This window comes from Cinclus cinclus, chromosome 1 (genome assembly GCF_963662255.1).
Source record: "Cinclus cinclus chromosome 1, bCinCin1.1, whole genome shotgun sequence".
In the NCBI taxonomy this organism is placed as follows: domain Eukaryota; kingdom Metazoa; phylum Chordata; class Aves; order Passeriformes; family Cinclidae; genus Cinclus; species Cinclus cinclus.
The window spans coordinates 36,257,234-36,277,075 of NC_085046.1; the positions used below are offsets into that span (position 1 = coordinate 36,257,234).

General features: G+C 34.9%; 1 protein-coding gene across 1 annotated transcript in view; it reads left to right on the plus strand.

Moving 5' to 3' along the window:
- The window catches only part of KCNH8 (potassium voltage-gated channel subfamily H member 8), a 174,186-nt gene that overhangs the window by 92,673 nt on the left and 61,671 nt on the right, over positions 1–19,842 (plus strand). Inside the window, exons 6-7 of the mRNA XM_062496214.1 lie at positions 11,309–11,466; positions 16,771–16,978. Of these exons, the coding sequence (XP_062352198.1) occupies positions 11,309–11,466; positions 16,771–16,978 (366 nt within the window). The remainder of the gene's footprint in view (positions 1–11,308; positions 11,467–16,770; positions 16,979–19,842) is intronic.

Below are 19,842 nucleotides of genomic sequence, written 5' to 3' on the forward strand. Positions count from 1 at the left end.
CTGGAGGAAAAAAGGCAGGAGAGCCTCTCACCAAGTTCATTCAATTTAATTAACAATAACTTTCCAATTGCTTAACTTTTACTCTTCCATAACTGTCCAGTGCAGTGTTTTTATTTCTGCAACAGTTTCACTCCAGTTTTCAGATATTGCCTTTCTTTATCTGTTTTGTTTTTTTTAAAAAAAAATTATTGAACATCTTGATTAAAGAAATCAATAATATCTGAATAATTATCAGTACTTTATTGTCAGCTCACAGGACTATTTGAGTAGGAGGACTTCAACAGGAGTTGAGATCAATGCAGTGGTTCAGTGAAAATACACACAGGTTTTCTGGGTGATGGCAATGCAGTATTTGCTGAATAAGACCAAAAGGGTCTTAATATTTTCTATCTAAGGTGGCCAGGAACAATTATAGAGAGAAAAGCTCAATTTTCTATTTGTGGATCATCTAGTCTTTAGTGAAAAACAAACACTGGATACTTATTATAACTGTAAAATTATGCTTTTTATAAACAAACTGGAGAGTTATTTTAAGTGATTTCCTGCAGTATACTACTTTACCACCTGTAGGGGAAAAGTCCCATACCCATCCCTTCCTCCACTCCCCACACACACTGGCATCTGGGGTCTACAGCTTACACTTTCAAGAGAGAAAATTGATCTTGATTTACACTGAGATTTCCTTTCTTTGAATGTATATTTCACTCTCTTGCTCTCCCATTAAATATTACTTAACAAAGTGTTTTATCAGTGATTTCTGTTTTATAAAGCAGTATTGATAAAAGCACTAAAGTTCTGATTTATGTGGCATGACACTGCAGATTAAGGGGACTTGTATGGCCATTAGTATCTATCGCAAATGTAAATGACTCAAAATCTTTCAAAAACTGTTTTAAATCATATCAAGTCCTTCAGTCTCACAAATTTAATATGTAGAGACTTAAAACTATGGTATAAAACTTGTAGAAATTCAAATAATCATTCATGACTTAGTCATTAAGTGTACATATTATAGCACTGAAAATAATATATGTTGAATGAAATTTGTTGGAATAAGTTGAGAAAGTATTAAATGCTATCAATTTTATTAGATTGCTTTAAAATGGATGGCTTGTTTCCTTTTTTCTTTCATCTTCTTTTTCATTATTATAATGACTATCATTTCTTATCTCTGCAAGTGCAAGATTTAGAATAATATCTGTGTCTGGGGGACCTCACATGTAAGAAAACGTCCACATTTTGAGAAATAGCAGTGTTTGAAAGTGTGGTTTCAGGCTGTAATATTCTAAAATTCAGGAAAGAACCAAGAGAGTGGTTTGAAATTATTTCTGGGAATTTATTTCTAAGCAGAAAATGATCATCTGTGATTGCATATGAGCCCAGCATGTAAGCAGAAAGAGTCGCATTGTTGATACACCAAATATTTGAAGGAGAAGGTCATATGAAAATGTCCATGGTCTGTGGATTACCTAAAGTGCAAAATATAGACCACAATAATGTTAACAATTTTTCCAATAGCCTTCCTTTCATACTTGTAAGGAGAAGACACGCTCATCTGCACAAGATGCTGTTTCCAAGCACAAAATCATCAACTTTGACCTAAAGGAGAAAAGTGTAAGCCACAAGGGATTATTTCATGGAAATATTTCTGTATCTTCAAATAGATGCAGATAAGTGTTATGGTAATGGAGGCACCCTGAAAATTTTACTTGTATTGCCTCTACTAACTCCTCTTCATTAGAGCTACGATCAGACAAAAGTTGTATTTTTCATTAACTATCTTATAATACAATGATAATACAATGTTGCATTTTCAATAAAATTAAAGTATTTTAATTAACAATCTAGGTGCTTTGCAAGGAAATTATTTGATACTTAACAGTTTACCACACTTTTTTAAAAAAATTAGCATGTGGTCTTTTTCCCTTTTTTTTTTTTCTTTTATGATTTATGGCTATTGTCTATGTGAATTGCTGTCAAACTGCATGGGGTAAGTTCTGAGAAAAAATATTTCAGGTTTTTCTTCAGAACTGGTCAAAAATTGGAAGTGAATGAAGCAGTTATGCCACTGCCCAATGAATATTTTACTGATTTGATCTCTGCTTTGTTTTCTGCAACATTGTGTGAAGTGAAATCTGTTCATGAAGTACCCAACAACCATGTCTGCTTCACACTGTTTTAATTTAGTGAAAAGTTACATCATATGATTGATGTTTCTCCATTCTTTGGAATTACTTCTTTCTGCCATATTTCTGCAGGTTCTATTAAGAAAATTGCCCATGTAGAAACTTTCACACTTCTGCAGTCACACATACCAGCTTCTTTCCAAAGCAGAGCTAACAGTTCATTTTTCAGAAATATTTCAAGTTCTTTGCTTTTTTTCCAAGAGTCCAAAGTCTGTAGCTTCCTTTGTAGAACAGTCATAAAAGATATTTTAACTATTCAATATGTTCAGGGATTGAGTCAGTTTTCAAAAGATACAGCATAGTTTATAGGAAAAAAAGTCTCTCCAGTTTCGTATGTTATTATAATGGTCATGATATGTGATGCTTTTCTGGTGTGTCAGCTACTGTGGGACTGAGATTAGCTAATCACGGTTTAACACACTCAGAGTCAAAGAAAGCAACTAAAAGGGGCAAACGTCAAAGGCTAAAAATCAAAGAAGCAGGTAAAAGAAATAACTTCACTGTCTTGACATTGGTGATTCATTCTACAGCAGCCAATGTATGGTGTTTGATTGAACATATCATGTTAGTGCATTATCACTGGCCATGTCCTTCTGGAGGGAGTGTCTTTTGTCATAAAAATACCCACTCATAAGATGCCTTCAGATTTCTTTTTTTATATACTAATGGATAATTTACCCCCAAAAACCCAAGTATTTCCACTTGGATGTAGCTTTGATATCACATTGCTTTCCACTATAAAAACAAATAGTAAGGAAGAGCAAATCAGATTGTCAGTTACTGATGGATTTCGGGAGTCGGTTCTGCTATGATGCATCATGCCCAAAAATGGATTTCCTTCCATTAAAATCACTGAAAATGTTGATTATTTGACAAACTTGAATGAATCAAGGCTGAGAACATATATCATAGGACTGCCTTAGGACAGGGACCGTGCCACTCCTCATGTACTGTGCAGTGACAAGCAACTTCATGTCATAGTAAAGAAACTCCTCTCACTGGAGAAGTTTGACTAGTAAAACAGCTCAGTACATTCAACTGTGACTTAACATCAAAAATACTCTGAATTATAGTTACTCCATGCTAGCAGACATCTCTTATTCAGATGTCTATCTTGTTACATAATATCATGTGAATTGTGGTAAAGATATTAAGAATTTGTAGCTCTAACCATGTTCCTGCTGTTCATCTGAATTCTAGTCGTCCAGCTCAAGCCACAAGACTTCTAAAAAAGAGTTTCTTTCAATAGTGGTGTAATGTGGCTCTAAAATGTGTTTTCCAGACTCTGTGGCTACCCATACAAACTAAATGGTGTTGTTGGTACCATATTCTGAAGTGCCAGTGATCAGGAGAAAATTATATAGTTGGGGTTGCACCCAAAGGAAAATAAGAGGGAGAGGTAGCCATATTTTGATAGCCATATTGATACCCATATTTACATTTTTAAATGTACAATTGTTTAAGGCCTAATCCTTTTCCATACTTTTCTTTAATGATAATGTTCCTCAATGAGGTTTGGTTTTGTTTTTTTTCCATTTAGACAGTGAAGACAACAAAATTTTCTACTTAACAAAACGCCATCCTGGTAATGCAATGATAGGTCTTGATATTCCATTTTAGATAGCAAGTCCATTAGGCTCTAGATATTACATCTTGGGATACTTAAGTTCTAGCAGTATATAATTTGGTCCAACTTCTTTCTTCTCACTTCTGCCTACATCAACACAATACACCTGAGACTTCTGTTATATGCAGTTTTGTAGGCTCTTTCAGTTCTCAAAGATTCTGACAAGAGCTAGAAATTTTTACCATCTAGTTGAGTCTTAAATAGAAGATGTCATATTTAACACATGCATTAAAGAAACCATATTCAGATAAAGCATGTTTTCCTGAAGGACATTAACTCTCCTTCAAAGACCTTAAAGAATACACAACTCTATTTACTTATGGCTTGTAAACTACATATTTCTATTTTGGAGGTTTTTTTCATCAACCTACAGAAAGTGGCATCTCATTACGTGTTTGGTTTTTAAAATGTTCTTGCTTCCTGACTCTTATTTCGGGCACACTGGATTGAAATTTAACATCTGATATGACACAACCTTGTTTTGCTGCTACATTCCAAAATTAGATAAGAAGAATGTACTTAATACATCTGGATTTTCTATGAGATTATTATTATCTTCTCTTGTAATGACATTACACTATTTACTACAAAGGAACTAGTTTCTTAATAGTGTTTATTTCCTAAAACAGTAATTTTCCTTCATCATGGGCACCAGTGATTTCTTTTTCTTTCTCAAACAGGCTTAGGTTTTCAATCCAATTTTTCTATAGTTTATATTGGTTTTTACCTAATATCTGTTCAACATTTGATATAACTTTCTAAAATAGAATTAAAAATACTGTTCCTCCACCAGTTGCAATAGGTTTTTATTAAGGCATAATTTTGATTATATTATTTATGCAGTATGTATTTTATTATATTTTATATATTTATTATATAAAATTCCTACATTTTAGTAGCTAGTTTACTGGTACTTAACCTCTGCTGTGCACTTGTTTTTCTTGTAAGCCTTATTTGATTTCACGATGGCTCAAGTTCTTATGCAATGGTATAAGATGAGCATTACTTTCTTTTCCTACATAAACCAAATTCCTTCTCCTTCACCTGATCATGTCAGTCTCTGAAAGAAAGTCATCAAACTAATTGTGATTTTAGACATCTGGAAGGAAGATGCTGAACTGAAAAATCACACTTCCATTTGAATAAATTGTTCCTAGGCAATTTACTAGGAACATCTATGTTTGTCTCAGCAGTAGAATAGAAAAAACAAGAGTTTATATAGGGACAGATAAATTGTTCTTCAAACAATATGGCAATAATATTTTCTGAAAACTTTCCTAAAAGTACTCTGGCCAGATTCTAATATCATCATCCTTGTACCATTAAATAAAATTTCCAAAAACAATCAGATAGATGAAAGAGTCTGGACTTTGGGGAAAGTATTACTAGCTAAGGCCAACCAATGTAAAATCACACAAAGAAAAGTGAAAAAATACAAGAAATTAGAGATGAGGCAGTCATGTCATCTAGAAGAGGGAGACAATGTAGAAAACCATTTTCTCTGTAAATCAATGGGGTTAACATACCTAAATCATCTAGTTCTTAAGCACAGGTCTGAATGACAGCACTTTAATAAAACATCACTGCTTATATGTATGCCACTTGCCCTAAAGGCACAGGGTTTTTCAATTTCATTTAGTTCTCAGTGAATGACAATTAAACTGAGGTGTATTACATTACATTTTCTGAAATTAAAGTCTATGTCATGGGCACTTATTGAATCACCTGTCTAATCCTGAATTGTTATTCTGCTATAACTTGATCGTATGTTTAATCCTAGCAGGATTTATTTTTTAAACAATCAAGCCCAAAGAAAGAAAAAAGTGTTGCCACAGCGAAATCAGCTGCTTCAGGTAAAATAATCCTGTTTATGGGTAAAGTGGCTCAGCTGACCTCCAGATATCTACTTCTTTAGCAGGGATTGGAAATTCAGACTGTAAAATCATATATTGTGCTTTTAAAATTTTACAAGGGGTATTAAATTGGAAAACATCTTAATTATTAATAGGTTAGCTCGATGATTATCAGTTTGTGGGTTTTGTTCCTTTATATAATTTGGGAGACCAATCTGCATTATGCACTAAGTGGAACTGTCACTGTTGGGGCAGACATGATGTAGGAAAGGACACACTGCATTAAAGAAGGCTAATATCTGTTTATTACAACAACTAGCTGTCTTTTATACCCTCTACAAAGTTTACACTTTATTCATTGGTTACAATAGATCAACATCACATTCAGTGGTGCAAAACCATCTCCAGCACTGTTTTTCACAAAACTTCTCTAAAAATACTTTTCCCAGCTGCAGGAGTTCTCTCCTCTCCTCTCCTCTCCTCTCCTCTCCTCTCCTCTCCTCTCCTCTCCTCTCCTCTCCTCTCCTCTCCTCTCCTCTCCTCTCCTCTCCTCTCCTCTCCTCTCCCTCTCCCTCTCCCTCTCCCTCTCCCTCTCCCTCTCCCTCTCCCTCTCCCTCTCCCTCTCCCTCTCCCTCTCCCTCTCCCTCTCCCTCTCCCTCTCCCTCTCCCTCTCCCTCTCCCTCTCCCTCTTCTCTACCGGCCTTAATAAAGTTCCTTTCAGAAGTAAACCTTATCAATTAACTCTCTCTGGCTCACAGACCAGCAGTAAACCCCTTCCATATAGAACCTCCATTTTTTCAACATAATTCTTTTTGGTTTGTTGAACACCAGTTTGAATTGGTGTTTTCATACCACTCACTGCATGAATGTGTCTGTGTGGGAATGTGTTGCATAACAGAAATCTGGAAAGATGCAACTTGGTCAAGGATGTAGCATGTCATACAGAGCTTTAATCCAAGAGAGATCACCGGTTTCAAAACCTTATTAACTTGCTTAGATGTCCCAGCTCTTTTATGCCCAGCTATTAAATGAGTTGCCTTTTCTTAGTAAAAGAGCATTGGTAGCGTATGGATTTCACACAGGAAGCTTGTGAAAAAGAAAATAGTCACTAATAGGTGAGTAAAAGCCATTAGAACTTTCAAATAAGGAAAGTAATTGTTTAGAGCTTTCCAGTTATATCATTTTATTGGCTAGAGGTATTCAGAATGAAAATATCACAGACTCGTGTAGACATGATAATTACAAACTTGGAAGACATTTGGGTAATAATGGTCCCAGTGTTCTGGTATTTACTGCTGTGAATACTGTTTAAGAGTTTAATGGGAGTAAAATATATAAATAAATTAGGAACCACAACTGTATATAAATAACAATTTTAAATTCATTTAATGGCTGAAAAAACTGGGGTTCCTTTTTATACAAAAGCATTTTCTATAATCTTTCAGTGTATCTTTGCATGAATCTTAGAGATATCACATTTCCTACAATGATTTTTTTTAAGGGATGTGTGCCCATACCTTACCAGTAGTGGAAATAACAGACTGTGAGAATCCATGCAGATGGAGCTCATTAGCCATGGGATCCAACCAGGGGAAAAATCACAATCATGGTTTTACAAGTTCACTACTTATTATCTCTGCATGCATCTTGAGGACTTAGTGCCTAAAGGGGCTTCTAGTCTGTGTTGTGTTGGGTTGGTAGGGAAAGGTGAACAGTCTGCAGGGTAGAGAGAAGGGGCACTCAGAGGAACAGTACTCAAAAAGAGAAAATGATTGCATCAGCAGGGAACTGTGATCAGAAGGTGTGTGGAGCAGAAGCCCATTTTCCTACACAGTGTGCAAGGGTGTTATGGTTCCTAGTTCCAAGCCTTTTAAAAATTGGAGATCTTGGGTTCTCCCTGTTGGGTGTTTTCTGGTCAAGTTTACCTTTGTGTTCAACAGAAGAAAAAAAAAACACCTCTCTGCTTGGAAGAGTGACACTCTGCTCAAGGTTCACACACAGCAGTGTGTACAGAAATGAGTGGGGAAGGAGGAGCTCATGACTGACTTAAGACACATTGGTGTTTGTTAACACGACATGTGTTTGTGTTAAACGCAGTATAAATCTTGAAGAAAAGGCCATGTAGTTAAACATTACTTAAGGACATTTCTTAAAGTCAATAGGATAGTCTAGACTTTATATTGAGCTTTAATTTTTTTGAATCCAGACTTTTTGTCTGTCTAATTTGAACAGAAATTGAATATATATTATATAACAAAATAAGAACTCAATTTTTTCCTAATCTACATAATTCTCTCTATATAGTTTCCCTCTCTACAGAGGTATTTTAGATTTGTGTGTGCTGTGCTTCCAGACAGCTCTAATGAGTTAAGCAGTTTGATATTTTCTGCTGTTTGATACATTCTGCTTTAGTTTTGGGTAACTTTATAATGACATTTCTCATGTCAGAGACATTATTTAAATGTTCTATTCTGATTTCCTGAGCACATGACATTTGTGGCTCACAAGACCAGTTAAAGTGATACTTTCTTATCTCACATTAAAAAAAATTGCAATAAAGTAAATTCAGGTTTTTTTCATTAGTAAAAATCTTTGTTATTAATGCTTGGTTTTTGTGTTCAAAAAACAGAGGTTCTAAACCAGGAGAGAGATTGCAGTCTTTGTGCCAGCCAGAAACAAACATATCAAACAGCTTTAAATATGAAGTTTGCACAGGCTGAAGTTTTTGTTAGTGCATACTTAAAGATAGTATAGTCAAGTGCATCTCTTGTAGAAAAAAATTAACCCACTAATTATGGAAATATGTTGGAGTCACTTCCTATATGATTTGAGAATCAGCTTAGAGATTAAATGTCTCTCTCTCTTTTACATGTGTAAACTTACAGTTGTTGCCCTTCTTGTTGCAGGAAATGATTAAAACACACTTCATCTCAAAGTGTTTGGAACAAACTCAGCACTAGAGAAAACCATTAGTTTTTAAGCTCTTGAATTATCTGGAATCTCTGAAGTTTTACATTATTGATGCTTCTGTTGAATTTCAGAGTGTTCTTTCCATTGTCATCAGTTCGTAGAAGCTACTGCACAATAAGATTAACAAACAAATTCTAAAATATTAAATAGTGTGCTCATATTTTCAGAAGATATTATTAGTAATAAGAAAATATTTATTAAGGAAAAAGTAAATCTTCCATGTTTTTAACAGAAATCCAAAGAAAACTGTGGAATATATAATTCCTAGAAATGATGCAGTCTCTCAGAAGAAACAGTAATTTCTAAACTTGTGTTAAAGATTTTTCTGTGCTCTTACAAGTTTTTTGTCTCAGGAATTCTTTTTTTGTTTTTTCCCCCACAGATTTCTCAGTAAGTACTCTAGCACAGCAGTTAAGCTGTAAATAAGATTGCCCAGATGAAGAAACTGTTTACACCCTAGTATAGCTCAGGAAGTTGTCAAGAAATACAAGATGGATCACACTTACTTCCTGCCCTCTGGACTTTTATCTAATAAGCTGCAGGCAGAAAGAAGTACTTAGCATTTCCGATTTTTTTTTTTCTTGTATATAGCTATCATCTGGCTGTTGCCCTAAATTGCTTTGATAGGAAGGCAGGAAAGGGTGCAGTGCAGAAAAACCTCTAATCTCTACAATCTTGAACAGTGAATTGCATGTGCACATTGATAAGCCTTTGGTGTACTGGATACACTTACATTTAAAGCAAGAATTTATCTCCTTTTCTGTTAAAGCTTTAGTTGCTTCACAGATGTTAATGGGCAATAAATAAGCAAATACTTCTCCTGACTTTGATAACTACACTTTGGAGTTTGCAAGACAAATGAGAATGAGAAGTTTCAAAATACTAGCGATGCAAGTATCTTTATCTTTCTTATTGCTATGAAGCAAGTCCTCATGAAGACATTTTCTATGTGACTGAACTGGAAATGTGGCCAGTAAAGAGCTGTCTCTACAAAGTGCCTGTGGAGTTAAACTCACCCCCTTGCTCATTATGAACCATGTGAACTTATGCTATATTCCCATCTTAAGTGTGTTATTGAAAATTTCATAACATTTCTGTAGCTTTAAGAATGCAGGGACAGCTGAGACTACTTCATGAGGTAATCTAAAATTATTATATCTCTGATTTTACTTATATGTTGTATTCAGCCTGAGTACCTGGTTGAATGAAAACATTAGTTCTTAAACCACAAACCAATTATAACCTACAAGACCTCAGTCCACAGAAGATACCCTCCAATATGTGTCTAGGTCACCTTGTGTTATGGTTTTGCACAAAATCCTAAAAAAATTGCCAAGAAACTGAGAAATTCCAGAAAAATGTCATTCATTTAGGAAACTTGATTCCGTTGAGTCAAATGTCAGGCTGTTTGAAATACCTCAGGTTTATTACTAGCAGCTATACTGGTTGACCAGTATAACAAGTGATCATGGCAAGCTGTCTGGCTTCAAGATGAAGACAGCATAAAATTTTTCTGCAAGTGAAACCTGGCAAATTGTTATTTTTTCAGACCCAGAACATTAGAACTTGGGATTTGATCAGAGTTTATCCTAAAGGAATCTTTTCTGCTACCCCAAAGGAAATCCAACATGATTTTCTTTCTGTGCTGAAACTCTCTCTTCTTCCTTTTGCCCTCAGTGGGGGGGAGAAAGATTGTTTTCTGTCTTCTTGCATATTATGGTTGGCAGGCTTGAAGAAAAGGTCATACTTTATGCAGTCTTAATGTAGTCTACCTAAAGAACTTCTAGGGAGAAATGCAAATCAATTTCTTTTTTTCCCCTAAAGCCATCTTGCTGTAAAACACCATCCTTAATGGTTGGCTGCACTCTTTTCTGACACTGTAAAAGTTACACAAGTAGTTCTCACTAATGTTGGTAGAAACAGGGTGCATAGCTTGAGGACAGATTATAATCTTCATTTTGTAGGACATGAAAATAATTGAGTCTCTGTTGTCAAGAACTAAGGTTTTTTCATGTGTCAATGTGTTTTGGCAAGACATGTCAAAAGTATATCTCATCTTGAAATACATACATCCTGGAATGTTAGATGGGAACATACAAAATATACAAGTCACTAAGCAATTCATATCACTTTTGTGATCTCCACCATAGCCCAAAAAGAATTTTTGTTCAAGGGTGTTCAGCATTTTTCACTTGATTAAAAAAAAAATGGTTATCCTCGAGGATGACTTTTGTCATCTGTGCTAAGTAGTTATTGCTAAAAGAGCTTAAATCATATTTTTAATAAAACAATTATTTTTATTTCAAAGTAAATGTAAATAAACTGTATGCACAAAAATAGTACCCTTATTTTTTAATTTAGAAAAATATCTATATTTTTACAGTTTAAAGGTCAATGTATACAGATATTTTTTAATTCAAACCCCCTTTTTAATCAGTAAGTGATGAATGTTTTAGACATTCTGTTTACTCTTTGAAAAGAATAATGCATTCATTGGTTTAACTCCAATGTGCATCTCTTACCACTATGGGGTTTTTTGTTTCTGTATTAGATTATTCATGTGGTATTTATGATGCAAAAGAAAAAGAATCAGCATTATGCTGGATTCCTGGTGTTGTGCCCAGGAATTTAGAAATCACTGTCTCTGATTCTGTTCATTCTTTGTCAAGCAGATATTATTTTAAATTTCCGAACAACATATGTCAGCAAGTCTGGCCAAGTGATATTTGAAGCAAGATCTATTTGTATCCACTATGTGACTACATGGTTTATCATTGACTTAATTGCTGCACTTCCTTTTGATCTTCTTTATGCTTTCAACGTCACTGTGGTAAGTACTAACCCATCTCCTTAATAGTTCTCTTTCTTCAAGAGGGGTTTGTTGATGTGTTGTGTTTTTGGGTTTTTTTTGGTTTGTTTTTTTTTTTTTTTTTTTTTTTTTTGTTTGTTTGTTTTTTGTTTTTTTTTTTTCCCAGATCTGGAGACTTAAACTTAATTAACCAAAATACCCAGGTGTCTTTTACAGCTTTGTGGTGTATTTTCACCCTGGATATACCAATTTTTTAATCAATTATCTTTGCTTTGTAAACAGGTGCATCTATTTAATTTGTGTCTAATTACTATATTTAAATAAAATTTGCTATGGCTTTTGCTTTGTTATGGTGCATAAATCCAGTCCTTAATTTTTCAAGACTCATAAATTTTTAATGTGGTAAAGTAAATCATTGTTATTGTTAGCATGTTTATTTAGTCAGGAATCCTCTTTCTCTTTACATCTGTGAATTTTAGTGAACAAATTACAGAATGACTACTAATTTTTTTGTGTGTTCTAACATGGATTGCTTACAATTGTCATTTACTTCGACTTTGATTCCAGCTCATCTTTTTTTTTTTTCTTAGGAAGGTAATGACAAAAATTTAATCTGATTTGAAAATGTTTGTTCTAAAATTAGGTGATGTCAAAATCATGATGGGTTACATTTGCGTTGGCTTATTTATGCTAAGACAAAGGTTTTTATTCTTCTAGCCCTATTAGATTTTGTAGAGTAAGGATCTACTAAGTAAAACTGCAAAAAACAAACAAGCAAAAGATACCCCCCAAAAAATGCAAACACCTCCTGCCCCTCTGAATCAGAAGGCTTAGTTTTTGAAAAAATGTTGGCAGAAGTTCTTAATTTTGTGTTTTTTTGCCATAAAAGACTAAGGTTTTCAGCTGTCCACTTTCTAATTCCCGGAATTTTGATCTTTCATAAACTGATGCACTCAATCTCAATTCCATTAAAAGTGAGTTACAGACAAGTACAGCAATAATAGAATAAACACATATCAGAAAAAAAAACATTAAAACATAGAAAAGCACTAGTCAGGAAGGGTCCCATATAAAATATCATGTTTGATTTTATAATTTAATTGCATTTCCTTCAACGAACTCCCTTTTCATGTCATTTATTACATAAAGAACCATCAATTTAATGCTAGTGAACATGCTTTTTAAAACCCGATAGTTTTACACTGTTCACTGTTTCTTTATAAAAGGTGAGTAATTATTTAATTACATATTTTGCATTACTATCTCAGTTTATCCCTTACAATCAAACCGAACAGCCAGCAGAATGCAGTTGATTCAATTTCTATTAATAATTTTCATTAAATTAACCATGTTTATTTTTATGTGAAAGAGAAAATTGAAAAACCTGAATACACTTTTTGCCCCTACTGGAAGGACTGATAAGATTTCCATACTTAATTCTGGAGAAGAAAGTATTATCCAATGTTTATTTTTGCAGTTAAAATGTCGCATTATTAAAAATGCTGCCATAATATGATTAATACGCATCTCCTGTCATAGTTTTAAACTTTTTTCCTTAATAAGACCTCTGTATGATTCCTTGATGGGAACACAGTGCCTTACTGTATCATACCTACTGTTATGACAAGACTTGGCAACTGCTAATATAAACCTCAAGATAACAATGACTTATCAACTGTTTCAAGAATGGGGGGAGGTGTTAATCACATTGCACTGTTTTCAGACTTCATGACTTAATAAGCCATTTCCTCGTGTCTGTTCTCAGATTTTCACTTCATCGACTTTCAGATGTTGCCTCAACAGAACGGTGAGAAGGGGCATCAGGGAGCATCTCACTCCTTTTGCTGCTCAGGCTCCGGCACAAAGGCCAAACCTTTAGGGAGCTCTAAATTCTGCAAGCCATAAGTACAGTGCCATACATACCTACGTATGTATGTATGTATGTATGGCACATATATGTCGTACCCCAGCTGGACACTGATGGAGCCAAAGTGCCTCTAAATGCTGTGGAGTCTTTTGCTATTTTTGTATATATTTTGAAAAAAACAAAAGTTAAATTGTATGAGTTGGCTCTACTGCCTTTATACCTTACCAGGATTCTGCCCTACTGTTAAAATCAGGGACTCTTTGGAGATCTGAGACCACAGGCACATTCCTGCCTATCCTCAGTGCATGCCAAGACGTCCAGCTCCTTCCATCCTTGTGTTCACCTGACATAAAGCATCCCTTAATTTGGGGAAATATGACTTCAGATGTTGCCATGAGAACCAGGCCACTAAGCACTTGTTCTAATGATTGAATTGCTCCTTTTTGAGTAGCTAATGATGGTTGTAGAGCAAGAGTATCATTTGTTTTAGGAAAAGCAACTAACCAGGTGGACAGAAAATGATTAAAAATATCTCTCCCAGTAGTCATTTCTTAAAATGTATCCCGTTTCTTCATTAATTCATTCTTTTATGTAGGAGATGATTCAAGCAGAGAATTTCATCACTGGTTTGTAGCAACTTTATTTTTTGTCAGTACTTCTCAGGACTATGCTGATTGAGTTTGTGTTAGTCTCAGATAAAATTCTGTCCCTGTCCTTTCGACAGAAAAAAGTTAACCCAGCTAGTCTAAAACGATTAACAAAATGGAAAATTTTGATGATTTTATATCTGTGGGCACAAAAAAATCTATGCAGGCACAAGTATGAGTGCTGACTCCTTATTTTGTCTTCCTAGATTTGTGACATAGAAAAATAAGCTGCCTGATAGTGTTTTAGATCTTCCAATGACATATTGGGCACAATACCAGAAGAGCATTTGGCATGACTAGTGAGAAAATTCAGTGCAATAATACATGATTAATTACATCTGTGTTCAATTTTACTAATAAATTATTTTTAAATGGGGCAGTCCTTAAGCCTTAAAATGCTTCCACATGAAAATGAATATTATGATATATGATTCACTGTCTTTATATCTGTAGCTTAACAAAAATGGTAAGAATTTAAGCAATACTGATAACTGGCAGGGCACATATATAATTGTAACAGTCCTTTTGCAATTTCTTATTTGTAGGAATCTAAAAATAAATAAATAAATAAATTCACCAAAGCTATCATTATTTAATTGTGATGTTTTAGAACATAGGCTCCCATGGGAAGATGCAGGCTCCAACGTGTAGGCCATAGCACATATACAATGATTATATACAAAATCATAATACAAATGTTTGTATGTTGCTGTTACCCCTTGAAGAGTCAGTCATGAATAGGAACTCATTTATGTTATAAGTGCAACAAAATCATGTTTGGTTCAAACAAGCTGATGAGAGAGAAGAAAAAGAGACTTTGGGAAATGAATTAGCACTGAAACAGAGGCAGTTGGTACAGTTTCATGTCACTTAAAGAATAATTATAAATTAAACTTATATGTTTGTAGTAATATAAACATGGGAAATACTTCAAACATTTTGCAGCCTTCTGCCCTTGATTTGCAGATACTCTTGAGCTGAAGACTACGGACATAACACAGACATAATTCTCTGGCACTGTAGATGGAGAATGACATAAGATGAGGAATGAAATGCAAGAGATGACCTTGTAAATGCTTGTGTGCTCAAATGTCAGATCTTATTTAAAAATGTATTTTGAAAAAATGTCATATTTTTGTTGATTTTCTTTTTTTCCTTACTATGTACATGAGAAAAAATGTAAAGGTTCTTGACAAAAAAAAAAAAAAAAAAAACATTAAATAAAGGGCTGCAAATCTTGCCCTTTGAAGACTCATGGGAGAATTACTTATGCACTACCAAAACTGTAGTGACAAAAAAAATCATGCTTGTAGATTTCTTTTTTTCTTCTTTACAGGTTTCCCACATACCTAATTCTTGAGAGTGGAATATAATCAATGAGTTTTTAAGTCTTTGAACAAATCAGAAACACCATATGTTACAGAATATATCAGTCACCTCAGATCTAGCTGGTGGTGAATGTGCACATATAAAATTTAGATGTCAGATTATTAACTTTGGTAACAGAAAGGCTGAGCTTCAGGATCTTCTGGATTAGCAAAAGCAAAAAGATATTGATTGAGCTGTGTTTTTAGACTTGCTTTTGAGAGAGGTCTTTACTGTGCTCTGAAAGTGCTGTGGCAAGACACATCAAGTGTGATATTACATTTCCAACTGCATCCTGTATCAACCCCAGGCCTTAATCCCACTGTCTCATTAATGGAGGAAGAAAACAAAATGAAGGAAATTTACCGTTAATGAAAATTATGGCTATTTAATCTTAGACAAATACATTAGAAATATTTGGATCATAATCTGCATATTGTTTGCTAACTCTGCGCAACAGCTGAAACACAGGCCAAGTACATTCCCTGCAAAGCTGTGGGCTGTGCAGAATATGGTACGGATGTAGGTTGCAGGATGCTCTGGAAGGGTTGGAGTCATCCAGAGACTGCTCACTTTACACTGGAACTCTTCTAAGGCCAGAGACATATACTTCATAAACTGATGTATAGTTAGGGTGCTGAGCAGCTTATGTCATGCTTTTGCCACATAAACTCAAAAGGCAACAATATTTTAGTTAAGGAATTTAACAAGCAGTATTAGAAGTTTTAGTGAAAGCTTTTTTGGACTACTACTTAGTGCAGAGCAGTAAAATATGCCCAGGTCCCTGAACATAGGGTTAAATCTCAAGAACAAATTTGAGCCTTCTCTAACTTCTTTGCTTTATTGTTCTGCAAAATATCTGCTTTTTGTTATTACCTCTTCCATGCTAAATTATAGGCTGGTTTCATCCCATTCACAGTTAAATTTGGTCTGCTGTTAGCTGAAGCTGAAAATCATTGTGTGCTTGGAGATATCTATTTTGTGGTTTCATATTGCAATCAAATGATCTTCGGTCAGTTTGACAATTGTATCTCTCTCCTAGAGCTAGGAAGAATCCATTTTTCACAAAATGGATTTTTGTGAAAAAATCCAATTTTTTAAGCTAAATCTGAAAGAAGACTGCATAAAAAGAAAATAAATAAATAAAAAAAAAAAAACAAAACAGGAAAAGTCTAGTATTTCAAGTTTGTTTGCTTTATACCAGCCATAGTAATTATGTATTTACACATCAAAACTTCACACCTTTTTTTTAAAGCCTCTTCTTTGCTGTCCTCTGCTGTCTGAAGATTTAGTCTAGTTAGCTATGCATCTGATTGAAGAGAGGGCAACACTTCAGAGAGCTTTAAAATTTCCTCTCTTGAAACAAGAGAACTGTGTGATAGAAGTAAGCTGCTGAAAAACAGTTTAGATGCTGACAAGTGGTTTTCCCACCCCCCGTTCTCCCAGGTTTCCCTTGTCCACCTTCTGAAAACAGTGCGGCTTCTGCGCCTCCTGCGTCTCCTTCAGAAGCTGGATCGTTATTCCCAGCACAGCACAATCGTTCTCACGCTCCTCATGTCCATGTTTGCCTTGCTCGCTCACTGGATGGCCTGCATCTGGTACGTCATAGGGAAAAGGGAGATGGAGCAGAATAACCCCCTCACTTGGGACATAGGTAAGTTATTCCTTCCCTCCTGTACGTACACACACGTGTGCATATATCCGTAAATGTATGCAAATATATAAAAGTGCATGTATAAGTCACTCAATATTTCAGGTTTCATTCTATCTCATACCATTACGTAGCGCTGTTTGTAGAGAAAAAGAAGCGACTGTCAGTCTCTGAATTTCAGGTCAATCTGAAAAAGAGGGTTAAAATAAAAATCAGTGGGAAAAAAATAGGAAATCATTTTAGATTTTTAAGAGTTATTCAGAGTTTGAAAAATTAGGATCTGTATAGGAAATGGCTAGACAGACTGTGTAGAAGAATCAATTAGACCACTCATACTGTTTTTGAAAATTAGGAAAATTCATCAACAAAAACACCCCCTCAAGTGTGCTGATTATTTCTTCCTATACATTGAAATAGATAGGCCCTGAAATGTTTTCTAGTAAAATTCCCTTTGTAATTGTTGTTTAGAGGATCTGCAGGCTTTGATTTTTGCAGGGCAGATGAGGTGTTTATCAATGAAATGCTCAGCTTTGGTCCAATCTTTAGTTTGATTCTGATCTAAGTGTTCCACATTACCTCTTCAGATTTTAAGCTTTTCATTCTTTTGTAATGAAACATCTTCCATTATCAAAGTTTATCTAAAAGTGAGACAGTTTCCCAAGAGAAAAAATATTTCGTGTGGGGGAAATAATGCAAACAACTGTGACCAAAGGCTCAATCTGCAGATTGCCTTGTTTTATCTCCTTTAATTTCTTGTTTTTCTCTTATCCCCGTTATCACCTGTCTAAATATCACTTAGTTATGATAAATCTGAGGGGAAAATGACAATCATAAAAAAGTGTATGACCTCAGAGAAGTGAGGATGCTGGGTCAGGAAGAGAAAAAGAAGAAAGTCCAAGAAATATGTGTTTCTAGTTTTTCAATAGGTTACTTAAAGATTTGTGGAGTCTTCTTATTCTTCTAAGTTGATTGTTGATTTGTTTTTTCATTTGTAAACCAGGTCTGTGACCTGCTGCTGAACTCCTTATAGAGAGCAAACTTCTGTCAGAAAAGACTGCAGCTCTAGGGGAGAATACACAAAGAAAACCCACTGCGCAAAAATTGGTCAAATACCACTAACAGTGAAACAAATCCAGATAATAATAATAATGACTATAATGTCTCTCTGGTAGGAAGTAGCTCTGAAGGCACTTTGTCAACTTATGTAGGCCACAAACAATAGGAGCTTTCAAAACATTCATTACGGTACAAATGACGAAGATGGGCAGCATCCTTGCTCCCCGGGTAGGGCTGCTGGCCATGCTCCCCATGCTCCCTTTTCCCTGAGGCAAGGCCACATTCAGAAAACTCTCCTCATATACCCTGGGGCTCTTGGCATTTATTACTATGAACACATTAACCTTCACCCATCGGTTTTGTCCTTTCTTGGGCAACAGCAGTAATAACCAAATGTCCCAACAACCTCATTAGAACCAATCCCAGTTTAAATGGAACAGAGACATTTCCCAGAAGTCTCCTTTGTGTCTCACTGAAGAGGGTTGTGTCTGGGTTATCTCACACTGATCATCTTCCAGTGGGCATCCTGGGCCAGAACTGCTCCTTAACAGCCCCTCACTACTAACTTACCTCAACCTGTGACAAATAGGGACATTCCCTGGACAGCTGTAGGTAGTGCATTTCCACACTGGATGGGCCAAAGCACATAGTGGTGTGTGCTCTCAGATTATCATCTTCTACATGGAAAAAGGGCTTTTTTTATTGGGCTTACAGATGGGCATTTTTTTAGAATTTTTCTTTTCCTAAAGGTGAGAGTCTGCATTTTTGCCTGGAAGGCTGTTTCACCTTCATGGATGGTGTCTAAAATATTTACATGCTATAAATTTATAATAAAAATTATACTGCAATGACTCCTGTAATGCTCCCACTGATATTAGTTCTAGAACTAAGTTAAATAATTTATAACTTCAGGGATTTATTGGAATTTTTTTGTTTGTTTGGGGAGATTTTTTAAGTGAAATGGTTTTAAAATATTAAAGTTTTAAAATGTTAAAGAATTAGATACTGGTTTAAAGAAAAGAGCTCAGAAAAATCTGGATATCTGTCATGAAGGTGCTGTTTTGCAAGGACCACTCCAGCACTGACAGAACTTCTGGTTAAGCTTACATGTCACATATATGAGCACAAAAATTTTGATAATGTCATTTTTTTCAATCGGTACAAATTCTGTTGCTCTCCACATACAAACTACTTGCTGATGAAACACAATGAAATAAAGTCTTGGTCCTCCGTGTATCTTTTGCTATTCTGGTATAGCCAGCCTTTCTTTGCCATTTAAGAAAACTTCAAATGACAAGTTCACAAAACCTCATAGCATCCACACTGGGGATATTTTGAGGGCAGAATGGTAGGTGTAATTTAGAGTATGAGTGATTAAGCAAAGTAAAATGAGATCTGGAAATCATAATAAATCATAAGCAAATAATGCACACAGGAGAAATCTTTCTTGGAGTATAATTAGGGTAGTATTACTGTAAGACACTGAGGATATTCTGTTCTCCTAATGGAAGAGCTCAGCTGAAAAATTTGTGCTGTTTTGGAGAGCATGTAAAAAAGATTTCATACTGCAGGCAAAGCACTAGAACGTGATCTCTACTCTTATACTTGCAGGTTTTAATTTTTTAATTTTTTTAATTTTGATATATTAATACCAGAACTGGAGACCCAAGTTCCCATAAATGAATCATACACAAAGTTTATTCCAGCCATTAAGAGGCTTTCTAATGGAAAACGTTAAAAAACACCATGGAAAAATTGTAATTCCTATACTTTTTTTTTATATTAAAGGCAATGTGTCTCTTCCTTGGAAA